We start from the raw sequence: 14,452 nt of genomic DNA on the forward strand, positions 1-14,452 counted from the left end.
ATCGCAAATTGTACATTAATACACGCAACAGTCATACACAAACAAAAACAAATTTCGTATGTACATTGTGTATACATGTACCATTACATGTACAGATACATTTAATGCATGGGTATAATATATATACAATGCATGTGAAAAGGAAAACACTATAGTCTACATGTGTAGTGACATCCAGAATTTACAGGTGTTCATGTATGGCTTCAAACTGTACGAGTTCGATCGTTTGGGATACCTGTAATTAACAAACACCCCCAAAAGGAGTCCAGATAGATGCAGTTAACAAACAATACGGACAGTATACCCTGTGTCAATACCTCAACACTCCTAACAGTATTAAATATTCCTACTTAAATTTTGTGTCATTCATTTGTCGCAGCTACATTGACCCGAGGAAATAATCCTAGAATTTATGCACATGTAAGTACAAAACTTACTATTTCTATTATTTATGTGACCATAGATTGCAGTTAGATCGTGCAATATTTGTATATATTTGATGTAGATAAAACTGTTTTATTGTACTGAACTACCCGTAGAATGTTTAAAGGCTAATGCAGAAACGTACAAGATAAACAATTACATATTTGCATTAAGGACAAATGTTACAAAAGTTTCAAATTTGGCAAGAGTACTAAATATCAGTTTATTGACAATGTCTTTCATAAATATAGGCGTAAAAATAGCTACATCAGTTTGACATTCTGACACGTACATATGGTACAATGTACATTATGTAGCATCGTTTGTTTTTATTTTTCAAAGTAGGGGGGGGGGGGTGACTTGTTTAAAACTCTTGTCAAGCATGCAAAATAATTATAATAATTTGTGCTTTTGCCCGAACTTGTAAATGCTAAATCGTGAACACAGGGGAAGAGGTTTTCATTACCTGAAACTGCCTTATATTTTGTACTTGGGTTAAATTCATAACGACAAGCTCCAACATGTATATTCGTCTCTCATTTAGAAGTTTTTTTTAACAAAAGCTCAAATGAACCTTTCGGCATTCACAGTGGATAATCCTGACATTTTTTACTTCAAAATTAAATTTCTGATATAGTAAGAAAGTCTCCTTTCACTCTTACGCACATGTTCAATTTTCATTTTCGCCTTGCTATCAAGATTGGTCCTTTCACTTTGGTGTTCCGAATGACAATGAGAAGACTGAACGATGAACGAACGGTGAGCGCACGCTAAAGGCTTTGTGAACGGTGAGCACACACTGAACGCAAAACTGTGAACGGAGCGCGCAGGGTGAACGCACGCTGAATGAACGGTGAACGCACGCTGAACGAACGGTGAGCGAACGGTAAAATGGTAAAGTAGAACATTTCAGGGACTGTAAAACCTAAATGCATAGTGATGTAGAGCAGGAAGGCCTCTACCAAAATTGTAAATTTCATGAACCCCGGGGTAGGGGTTCTGACCCCAGGGCAGGGCCAAACTAATTGTTATATAGTGTTTATGTGTAAAACAATTAAATAACATCTTCTTTAGTGTTATTGATAATAAATTGAAAGTAAATATATATTTAGAAAGAGCAGGTAGTCCTTTATCAAAATTGAAAATTTGATGATCCCAGGGGTAGGCATTTTGCTATGAGGATGGGGCCAAAATGGTCAGTTATTAAATGTGTCAACAATAGACATTTTTAACTTTTTCTTGATAACTATCATTCCAATTCTTTTCAAATTTGTTATGAAACATATTTGGAACAAAGGGAACATAAATTGTAAATTTCAGGATTCCTGGGGCCTTAGGAACAGGGCAAAATCTGCCCAAAATGACCAATTCTCAAAAATCTTCCTCTCAAGAACCACACACATGTAAGAAAAACTAAATGCATAGTGATGTAGAGCAGGAAGGCCTCTACCAAAATTGTAAATTTCATGATCCCAGGGGTAGGGGTTCTGACCCCAAGGCGGGGGCCAAACTTGTTATATAGTGTTTATGTGTAAAACACTTATATAACATTTTCTTAATTAGTGCTATTGATACTAAATTGAAAATAAATGGATAGAGCAGGTAGTCCTTTACCAAAATTGTAATTTGAAATTTGATTTTCCCCAGAGTAAGGGTTTGACCCCAGGGTAGGGCCAAACTTAGTACATTGTATATAGTATTTATGTGTAAGTTTGCTGATACTGTATAAAATCTAAATGCATACTTAGGAATAGCAGAAAAGGATGTACAAAAAATGGTGAATTTCATAACCCAGGGTTATGACTTTAGGATGAGTCCAAATTAGTCATATATTTTGATGTTTTAATGTTCAATAATACACCTATAAATATTTAAAGCCTTTCATCAGTGTATGCACTTTTGAGGGCAGTGTAGTTTTAAGAACACATCTTGTTTTATACTGTTGGTGAACATTAGAATTTAGCTTAGATATTCAGAACAGGAATTTTTGTGTCGCCTGCGTTACGCAGTGGCGACATATAGGGATCACTATTCGTCGTCTTGCATCGTCCTGCGTCGTCGTCTGGCGTCGTCGTCGTCACAAAAAAATTCTGTCACAGTTTTCTCAAGAACCACATGGGGCAACTCCCTGATATTTGGCACAGAGCATCAGTGTGGCCAACTGTATTGTGTAAGACATTTTCGAATCTGTCGCTTATCAACTTCCTGTTTGCCGGGACTTAGAATTTTTTACAGCAAACACATTTCTGTCACAGTTTTCTCAAGAACCACATGGGTCAACTCCCTGATATTTGGCACAGAGCATCAGTGTGGCCAACTGTATTGTGTAAGACATTTTCGAATCTGTCGCTTATCAACTTCCTGTTTGCCGGGACTTAAAATGTTTTACAGCAAAAAAAATTCTGTCACAGTTTTCTCAAGAACCACATGGGGCAACTCCCTGATATTTGGCACAGAGCATCACTGTGGCCAACTGTATTGTGTAAGACATTTTCGAATCTGTCGCTTATCAACTTTCTGTTTGCCGGGACTTAGAATTTTTTACAGCAAAATAATTTCTGTCACAGTTTTCTCAAGATCCACATAGGGCAACTCCCTGATATTTGGCACAGAGCATCACTGTGGCCAACTGTATTGTGTAAGACATTTTCGAATCTGTCACTTATCAACTTCCTGTTTGCCGGGACTTAGAATTTTTTACAGCAAAAAAATTTCTGTCACAGTTTTCTCAAGATCCACATGGGGCAACTCCCTGATATTTGGCACAGAGCATCAGTGTGGCCAACTGTATTGTGTAAGACATTTTCGAATCTGTCGCTTATTAACTTCCTGTTTAGTGACAAAAACCATTTCAATAATTTACTTTTTCAACATTATACGTGATATATTACATATAGAATGAACTAGCAGGCGACACATGTCTTCCGGGGAAGACTTAATACTGCGTTTTTCTAGATTTCATAGCCCATGGAAGTATAGTGATACTCTTTCACTAGTATTCAGGTGACTGATAAGGCCTGTGGGTCTCTTGTTTTGTAGTATTGAAACTTTTTCCTTGTGAAAGGTAGCTTGACATCTTCTCTGCTAAGCCAGGTAGAAAATCGTCACTCCCGGCCCCACTTCCGGTAACGTCATCCATTATTTTCTGTCGTATCCCGATGTCTGTCACATAGAAAATGGAGTTAATGATCAAACCTGAAAGCAATCAAGTCAAAATTAAGGGGTGTGTTGCAGAAAACCCCTTTTCTAAACCTGCCCTTTACTACAATACGGTTTCTGGGCAAAACAACACTGTCTGACATGATTTTACAAGTTTGCAACAGAGGCCAAAATGGAGATGATACCCACTTAGGAACCACTAACGGTGCAACAACGTTCTCAGAGATACACTTTTGAATTGTTTTTGGAATTAAGGCAGGAGGAGGTATGAGCCACATATTTGAATTTGACCACTTAAAACTGAATGCATCAATACCACTTGTTCCAGGACACCAAAACTTTGAATAAAAGACCTGACATTTTGTATTATAATGCATAGCAAATGCATCAATTTCATGACAACCACATTTGTCACACAAAAAAATTGCAAACAGAAAAGTCAATATCCCAGACATCCCTATCAGTCTGCCTATACTGAGTAAATCAGCCTCATGATTAGGGCCCCGCATGGAATGTGGGAAGCCCTATACTAATTACATTGTCCGTCCGTCTGTCCGTCAACACTTTCTTTGTGACATGATGACTCAAACAGTTTTTATCGTACAGTTTTCAAATTTTGTACAGAAATAAGAGGAAGAAGCCTATAGATTTTGGGGTCATTTCACTTTGTCTGTCTGTCTGTATGGCATGATCTTTGTGATTACATTTATGAACACTTTCTTTGTGACACAATAACTCAAACAGTTTTCGTTGTACAATTTTCAAATTTTGTACAGAAATAATTTACAATAAGAGAAAGACACCTATAGATTTTGGGGTCATGTCACTTTGTCTGTCTGTGTGTCATCATCTTTGTTATTATGAACACTTTCTTTGTGACACAATAACTCAAACAGTTTTCGTTGTACAGTTTTCAAATTTTGCACAGAAATACTTTATAATAAGAGGAAGACACCTGAAGATTTTGGATTCATGTCACTTTGTCTGTATGTCATCATCTTTCTTATTATGACTGTATCCATTTACCACTGTCTAAGGGAGATAATTCAATTTGAATTATGATATGCATTGTAATGATATAGAAAATTTACAAAAAATAACTCTACAACATTGTGTATGTGTATATTTTTCGGTTTTTTTTATGTGATTTAAAAAATGCTTGATGTTACATGTATATTGAATTAAACACGTCATTCCCAGTGATCAACAACTTTCGATCGAGATCAGAATACGAAATAAAATTTCTTATATCCGGTTGCAAATTGAAACGATCTGCTTCATGAAATATTAAATTGAATTATGTAGTAATTGCACGTTACACCTTAGAGAACTGTTCCTTTTAATAAAGAAAGTCACAAAATAGATACAAAATGAGTGTACCTTATTCATTACTGTTACCGAGCTTTCGTCAATGAAAATCTCGAAATGGCGTGTTTCACTGCGCTTGTTGACGGTAAGGTCCACATTTTCTACGTGAGTATTTTGATATTTGCTTATGAATTTTTTTAGCGCATACATGGTATGTCTCGGCTAGGAATAATGGAAACTTTCTCACCTATGTATGTAAAGACATATTCTATAAATTTCTATTTTTGAAAATGTAGAATACTTTTATCAAATGACAATGTGTTTGAAAACGCTTAGAGCTAGTGATGAAATTATTGTCGCTGACAATCGATTGTCGATCATTTTTGGCTCTTGGATTCCGATTATCGATTTTATTTTTCGTAATCGATTGTTGCCCGTACACTAGTTGATAATTAATCCGAGATTCTTCTGACTGTTATAACCCCGATTTTATATCTTGATATGTGCGGGGCCGGGTCAGAGTGGACTCCATATTGAAAAGTGGGAATTCAGCAACACTAGCTATTGTCGCTGCTTTGCCTACCTTTCACAGCTTTATTTCGTGGGTTTACTTTCCAAGATGTGAGGATTCAGTTATCGGATGATTATTTTACAAGTTAAGCATGACTAATACAATGCTATTGCCATGTAGAAAGCTCTAACACCGACAAATAAAGAATCACTTTGACTTAGGGCGCCTACTTGCCATTTGATTTCTTTGTGCATGACGTCAGCACACAAATACACAAAATTCCAATCGGCGTCAAATTAGTCCGACATGATACGTAACCAACCAATAATTGGAAGAACTGTAACGATCAATGATCGATATAATTGGTATTTACATTTTGGGGCTATTTCTCTTTAGTTTTATGCTCGGATATATGTGCAACATTATATTGAATATACACATGTTATATTATATTATCATATTAGGCCTAACGAGGAATGAAATGTGTTTTTCCTAGCCACAAATTAAGAGAGAAAAATCCAGACGTCTGAATTGTGTACAATACTGTATCAAGTTATCAACTAATCCGAGATTCCTCTGACTTTTATATCGATTATTATTTTTTTTTCGATTATTCAACACTACTTAGAGCCCCGATGTCAGAATTTCCTTTTCCAAGACATCAATATGTCAAATTCATAATCCTTTTCGAATAGTATGTACCAAATTTTGTACCAGTTATCCATTTTGAATCCCCTATTACAATGGGATTTAGTTGCACTCTGTTGTGTTTGAGTGGATGAGTGTATGTCAAACAGAAGTAATTTAAATTGCATAAGTCTCTCATAAGTATGCTTCATGATTCCTTTTTCACAAATTTGCATTCCAATGTATCTTTGAATATTATTAATTCTGACATATATACCAGCCCCAAACATTGCTATATATCAAATACAGATGTCACTTTCCTCTAATAACCCTCAGCGGGGCCCTTGCTGACCGTGTCAGTTTTCTAGTTTTCGGTTCTAGGAATTTAATCCATTTTGGATGTAAAGTAATATTATTGTAATTACTCAACTGAAAAATATCTGGATCTAAATATTGTCTGTGCTCTGGGAATATACAAATGTGATGATAGCAGATATAAGGTCAAAGGTGAAAACATAATCACCCGCATCAAACATACATGTATCTCTAGCTACCTGAGCGTCTTCATAGGCGTACTTGTATTTGTATAAATGATAATTGACGTGTCTACAGTCTAAGACCAACCGGCGCTTACTTGATCTGCTATAAGCCACTGTGAGTGAGTTTATCACACAGGGCTGACTGCGCACCTCTGAAATGCAATGTTTTGTCAACAAGGATTCAATCTCTGCTGAAACAAATTCTGTTCATTGTTTTTCAATACGGCATATTTAGGTTTTGTTTTAAAAGGAATTTTATAACCCCCCGAAATTACATCTCTAATGCATTGTCAACTCCAGTATGAACCCATACAGGTAAGTTTAACGTAGGTCCACACTCCTGTGACGTCATAAGATTTTGCAAAGTCAATGATTTAATGACTGGAACATAAATTTTGTTGGAGTCTTTTTCAATAGTTATTGTTAAGATATTGTTACCCATAAAATATTTCAAAAGTCATACTTATATTTGAATAATCAATGATGTTTCAAAATATTGAATCCAAGGGCAATAACTCTATTTTCATTAAAAAAAATTATCAAGTCTATTATGCAATAGATTTCCTTTATTTTTCACAAACATTTTACCAAGTTGATAAAGAATCATTATCTGTGCCTTTTCATGAAATTACATAATATTTTAATTCATGAATGATTTTGAATAGCTCAACTGTATGGTGCAAGACTTCGGGGTTTTTTTTCCAAGGGGGGTATACATACTCTGGAAGCTATAGATTTGAAATTATTAAGGAAAGGTGTGGATTTTTTTTCATAAATAACTATAACAGATGTACATCTACTAATATAAACAGAAAAAATGATAGGTAAACCATGATATAAAGAAAATATGTCCACATTTGTTTGTTTTTTAACATTTTGGAGAATAATGCTAATTCAATAATTTTGCACATATCATTCTAAAACTTGATGAACATATTGAAAATGACTTGTGTTTTAGTTATTGACATGTTTCCTGATAAATAAATGCAATTAAAAAATATTTTGTTGTTTTTATTTTAAAATAACAACCAAAAACGATTTCCAATAAATTTCATAAAAATCTACACAGGGGTACATGACTTCAGTAGTGTCTGTAATGAAAATTAATATGGAAACCCTTTACTATTTTGCCTTTTTACATTACTCTGATTGTTAATTTATTGATTCCAAACAAAAAAATGCTACCTAAACCCCAAAAATCCAGGACTAAGGACCCACCTTAATTGAGTTTAAAAGACCAACTGGACTATCAGGTGGTAAGCATTGATCCATGATAGGACTCGACGAAAGCGCATTTGAATATAGTTTTCTTTATCTGATTGCATGCATCATTTTCTGAATGAATTATTATCAAAAATACAGTACACGACACGAGTTTTATGCGTGTTCCACGCAACGCGGTGGAACAAATTTGCCCCAAACACGGTGGACCTTTAAAATTGTCGGCACCTTTGAAGTCCTATTTTTTCCGCGCGAGCTAGACATTGAAGTCCACGGAGGATCTCCGTGGATGCCACCGCGCATCTCTGTGGATGTCACGTGTACCTCCGTCAATGCCACCGTGTACCTCCGTGTGATAAAACAAAGAAATAATTTCCGAAATGATTCACCCAAAAAACCTTTTCACTTGGCCAGCATGCATACCCCCACCCCATTAATTATTTAAAAATTAGTTATCAATCATTAAATTCTTGTAATTGTTGTTTAATGATACGTTGGTGTTTTCGGTACATATCCGTATGTAGACTTCCCTGCAGACGTTCACACCTTTTTATGAAACGCCCAAATTCTCGACATCCTGTATATGAACGCCTGTGTTATTCCTACCACTCGTTGGTACATTGTTTCACGGCACGTGCAGCACAATTTCACCAAATAAAAGAAGGGTCATGAACAACGACAATCACATGCCAGTAATTTCAATTTGATAAATAGCAGTTAAAAGAAATGTGTACCATAAGCAATGGTTTATTTTTAACGTAAGGTTTTTATTGTAATTAGGAATAGGTGATTAAGGTCAGCTATATACATGTACATGTTTACATTGGAGATGAATTTCATTATGTACTCAACTGTGAAGCAATGTGAGGAAAGAATCAAATTTTTATCACCTAAACAAATAAATATTAAAAATATCTTTACTTTTAAACAAACCTTTAGAAAACTCTGTACTTTCATTAAGAAAATAATAAAATAAAATGTGCTACCCTACCTAGAATGCCCATACTTCACATTAATAATAACACGGGGTTTTTTTCCAACTTGATAAATACTTTATTATACACATGTATTATTTACTAAATGTATATATAACAGCTTTTTGTCTTTATATTTTTGTATACCATTGCATAATGGTTATGCGATCCAATAAATTGAATTGAGTACATGTAGTCTTGAAATATCACGAAGTATAGAGTTGACAACGATTGAAATAAAAATGCAGACGTTTTCTCGTTTATTCAGTGACTCACAAACTTGCACGTCTTCTAAATGAAAGTTGTAAAACAAAAGTACTAGGTTTTGGTCATCCAGTTATAACATAATACGGGGTAAAATTCATCTCCACTAGCAATGGGGTTTGGGTCAACTGTGCCTTCGTGGACGAATAATCTTGGCTAGCAAAGATGGGGGGAAATGCCTAGATAGTCCACTTGCATTAACATGCATTATGAAGGTGAAATCGAAGAATTATCCAGTAAATCCGATGATGTTGCAGTATATATAGCATGTATTTATTTTATTTTTGATTGAGAGGGAGATAAACAGCTAAGCACGTAACATCGTTTTAGAAGGGGGGGGGGGGGGGGGGGGGGAGACTCATTCATTAGTCCTAACCCAGACCAGCGAAAAATTTAACATGTTAAGAAAACAATATGGGAAATAAGAAAAAATATCAGAATGAAAGGGGATGGATAATTAATCAGAAAAAAATTGTACTTTCAAGATTTATACTGAACGTATTAAACTTCCCGTATCTGCATACATTCATGAATATTATAATCAATGATTACCAATGCTCTCTCTCTCTCTCTCTCTCTCTCTCTCTCTCTCTCTCTTGCTTTCATTATCTAATGCATCTAAAGATTAAATTAAAGATTTTAATAATCGATAACGTATATGAATAAAAGCAAATAATCGTTAAGTCATTTCTGCTTATATTAATATTAGTCTTTTTTTCATGAACTAGTTGCATTTGACACCGAGGATTTACATCCTTAAATATTGATTACAAGCACGTAGAATCGAAGAGGGTGTAATTTGAAAGTTAAGGATTTAGCCTTGTAGCTTGTAGCGACCTACCCACTGCACGATTTAAGAGGGGGAATTAAGACAGTTTCATACTACCCCCCCCCCTCCCCCCATGTACACAATTTAAGGTTTTCATAATCGGACAATTTAAGGACCATTTTTATTGTTATTTTATTGCTTGTCAAGAATTTTACACAACTAATCCGGCAACATACCCCTTCTGATACATTGAAAAATATAAATAATGTTAGCACGGGGCTCTATAAAGTTCAATCTGCAGTTTGGTAATACTTCGTCATTCAATAACTTACTCAAAATAAAAAAAAATGTTTGTCGGGTTTGGGGTACTATGATGTATGACTATAACAATGACCTGTGTATAACTTGTACATTCCATGCAAATTCGAAGGGGTTTTCGCCTCAGTAGAACAATGGGGGTCAACTAATTCGTGTATTTGAAATCAACAGAAGTGCTTAGCTTCTTGTGGAAAGTGTGAAATATATTGGGTCGGCGCAAGATACCCGGGATCTTAGACTAGATCTGATATCACGCCGACCCAATATATTTCACACTTTTCATAAGAAGTCAAAACCCAAACTAGCTAACCGTAATTTAGTTATATTGTGACAAAGACCCTAGGAATTTGCATGGTATATACTTATTATACAAAAATCATTGCATTATCCAGACACTCCTGATGAACATTTTTTTTTTATGAAAACCTCTATCAAAGTACATTGAACATAAGTCTCGGTCAAATGTAATTAACTCGGGATTTTAAAAATAAATCATTCGATGGTTTGTATTTTTGCTTCTATTAATTATGTAATAAATTAATTCCAATTTGTTAATCATCAACAATGCTCTAATTTCTATATTGGATCAAGTTATATTTGTCAAGATACATATTAACACAATATGATGGAAGTAATTATGTTTAATTTGTCAGAGAGAGAGAGAGAGAGCACATCGGTAATTATTAAATATTCCTATCGCATGTTGTACATGTATGTTTTTCATTTACTCAATATACTAATTCGCATTCAAAACAGGAATTGCCTGCAAGTACGCATTATTTAAACATAGAATTTAAGAATATTTCAATGAAGAAAGAAGACTAAAAGAAAAAATTTCAAAACCAGGTTTTCTTAAAAACATAATATGTAGTGTTTGGTATCGTTGGAATTGGCTCAAAATGCTGAAAAACAATATAAGTATTAGGGGGGAAAATATTGACATTTTTTTCTTTTCTTAAAATTCCACCCTTATCTTGATTATTTGGCCTGCGGCACATTTTCACATCTCCCGCAAGACGCCCGTGGCCAGAACAAAGCCCTTAGCAGCTGTGTGTATTCACAAATAACACACACTGTGAAACATGGAGGACACGGTGTATCTCCGTGGATTTTCCACCGTGGAAAGACTTTCACGGTGGGGTGTATAAAACTCGTGTCGTGTACTGTACTTAACTCTGATTCACTGGTCTTCTTTCTGCAATCTCTTGTGCAGTGACCTTTGAACCCACACCGGAAACATGTCCCTGGCTTTTTCGATGGTGAAAATTAGCTTCATCAATCTTGTAGAGGTGCAATTTTGATGTAAAACTGGTTTATGCATCACCCGCTGTAGCTTTTCCTTCCTTTCAGCCTTGTTTTGTGCCTTGGTGATCCGTTTCTCGTCATAAGAATCATCGGCGATTGGATTAACTTTATATTCTGCGACGACTTTCCAGCCTAGTGGACTCGAATCAGCGATTTTGATGAGCTTCAGCCTTTCTGTAATGAGTTGAATACTTTAAATTCTCTGATTTTTTATTTGCATGGCCACATTAATTGATGTTTTCCATGGAAATGCTGGCACTAGTACTGTCTTAAGTTCGCATTAGCTTCTCGGAGTTTGGTAATAACTTGGGCATTTCTACGGTATTGCACTTCATTACCAAGCCTTTTGAAATTGTATGATCCAAAAATGTTTTAAATCTTCAATTTTTGCCAGCTGGGAGGGAGAAAGTTCTTTTTGCGTTGTTTCCATCGACGACTGGAAATTCTTGAAATTTCAATCAATCATCGCTTGCCTACTATTAAGAGTCTGATTTTGCAATGATTCCACTGCTTTTTAGCTTCAGAGCTAATGACTGTCTGGACTTGAGAGCTGATATCGGCTTCCATGAAGTCTTCCATTTTTTGTGTGTCTTCTCCAAAAGACTGGCTAGAACTGATATCCCGTGCTATTCGAGCATTACCAAACCATTAGTCAACACGTGACTCTTTTAAGCTAAATTTCATTGGACAATTTATTTGAGGTTAAACTGTATCTGATTGAACATTTGAAAATGAACTAATGGAAGAGTTTAAAAATAGAACAATTCCTCACCATGAAGAATAAATTCTTTGTGAGCAATCCAGGTATTTAATTTGACAAAAAATGGACTGTGGTCTAAAACAGTCTTATTTACCCATTTTCTTCATTCATTTCTCGTATACATGTAATATCAAGACAGAAGAACAATGACGAAAAACTCCTTGAGTTATTCATTTATCCTAATTTTAAAAAAATCACAATCACTGCATGAATGAAAGGATTTTATACAGTCAATATATCATAGACCATAACCCTTAAGATTTTCAATATTTGTGAATCTTAAATGGTGTTCAGATGAACCTGGGTAAGAGGTTTTCTCATTTCATCAAACTATACTTAATTTATTCAGACAAACCAACTACAAGTGTTACCCCGTCTGGTCCTTACCAGATCAGAGAAGGTGATACAGCGGTGATATCGTGTGTAGTGACAGACGCTAACCCCAACACTGGGATCACATGGAGCTGGACAAAGACAGGAAACCCCGCTGTCCTACACACGGGTCAGAACTACACAATTCCTAACATACAGAAAGGACAGAGAGGAACCTACCAGTGTACAGCTACAAACTATATAGGGACTTCTCTACCAGTCACAGTACAGGTGGATGTACAGTGTACGTACATTTGTCTTAAATTGTGAAATTAGCAACGAGTGACTGTAATTGTGTTACGGGGTTGCAAACAGGTTCTAATGACCGCACAGACCATCCGTGACAGATTATGAATTTTATTGAAGAATTGAGTCTATTTCTGACATGTAAATAGCAGCTCTGAAACATAACAAACAATTATAAGCGTAACACAATCACATACAACATAAAATGTACAAATACTAGGGAAATAATTTTAATACAATGAACACAAAATTACCCATCCATTATTTTGTGTGAAGTTTAAGAAAATAAAATACATTTAAATCTCAAAATGAAGTTTTTTACCCATAATGCATTGAAATATATATAAAATCTTATCATTTATGACATTTATGCAAACTATATGGTAAAGTACACATTTAACACAAACAAAAGAAATTATATGACAAATACATTAGACATCACAGAAATACAACAAAGCAATGATCTTACCAGATAAATGGTACCAGAGCCACAGTATAAAAAATAGGAAGATAACTGATTTTCAAGGAACCTGTATAAACTATTAATTCTATTTTACTCCTTTGTTAAATATGAAATAAATTACGTAATTTCATTCCTTTCATTCATTAGCACATTCACACTAATTAATATGTTAAGATTCATTTTCTAACCTCAAGTCAGATAAAAGATGTCAAAAGATGTGCAAAGAAAACCACCCTTCAACTCTCTGCTAGTGAATACAACTGACTATCTAAAAAGTCAACACAACTCACAAAACCCTTTGACACTAAGCCTAGCCAACCAAAATGAACTAACTAGACCATGAACCACAACTTCATGCATGGTTTAATCATAAGGAAAGTCATTAAGGTCATAATTACATTACTACATATCTAAATAGAGAAATATGGAAGACCATTATATAATCCAATAAAAGTTTATGTTTTGCAACTTACATATTTTATTTACACTAAAAATAAAATAAATTATTGATATTAATTCACACTACTACATTATCTCAGAATTTCCCATCAGAAAAGAAACAATTATGCAGACTGTTTAACATTATTTGTACAAGAAATGAAAGCTTTGGTAAGCAAAATCTGATGGGGAAACTAGTTAATAACATTTTGCTTTATCTAGACAAACCAACTATAAGTGTTACCCCGTCTGGTCCTTACCAGATCAGAGAAGGTGATACAGCGGTGATATATTGTGTAGTGACAGACGCTAACCCCAACACTGGGATCACATGGAGCTGGACAAAGACAGGAAACCCTGCTGTCTCACACACGAGTCAGAACAACACAATTCCTAACATACAGAAAGGACAGAGAGGAACCTACCAGTGTACAGCTACAAACTCTATAGGGACTTCTCTACCAGTCACAGTACAGGTGGATGTACAGTGTACGTACAGAAAACATAGCAAATTTTCCTATAGAATATCTGAAGACCATCACTAATTTTTGATTGTCTGTATAGAAATATACTACTCAAGAATTGTGCATGTATTCTTGTGATTGGCAAATTAAATATTTGATTAGTTAGGGCTCTACCACTATTCAGGTGCCCTATAGTGATCAGCCTGTGTGTGTGTGCATCCATCTATTCATGCACAGTTTTTACATTTTTCTGGACTTTGGCAATTCTTACAGCTATTGAATTGAAAATTT

At 35.0% G+C, this 14,452-nt stretch overlaps 1 protein-coding gene and 1 pseudogene across 1 annotated transcript in view; one reads left to right on the forward strand and one right to left on the reverse strand.

Annotated features, from left to right (window-relative positions):
- Window positions 1-310: 310 nt before the first annotated feature.
- LOC130051561 (uncharacterized) lies at window positions 311-11,884 on the reverse strand (annotated as a pseudogene).
- Window positions 11,885-12,191: 307 nt separating this feature from the next.
- The window catches only part of LOC125678768 (hemicentin-2-like), a 50,445-nt gene continuing 48,184 nt past the window's right edge, over window positions 12,192-14,452 (forward strand). Inside the window, exons 1-3 of the mRNA XM_056153579.1 lie at window positions 12,192-12,222; window positions 12,528-12,794; window positions 13,920-14,186. Of these exons, the coding sequence (XP_056009554.1) occupies window positions 12,192-12,222; window positions 12,528-12,794; window positions 13,920-14,186 (565 nt within the window). The remainder of the gene's footprint in view (window positions 12,223-12,527; window positions 12,795-13,919; window positions 14,187-14,452) is intronic.

This window comes from Ostrea edulis, chromosome 2 (assembly GCF_947568905.1).
Source record: "Ostrea edulis chromosome 2, xbOstEdul1.1, whole genome shotgun sequence".
Classification (NCBI taxonomy): domain Eukaryota; kingdom Metazoa; phylum Mollusca; class Bivalvia; order Ostreida; family Ostreidae; genus Ostrea; species Ostrea edulis.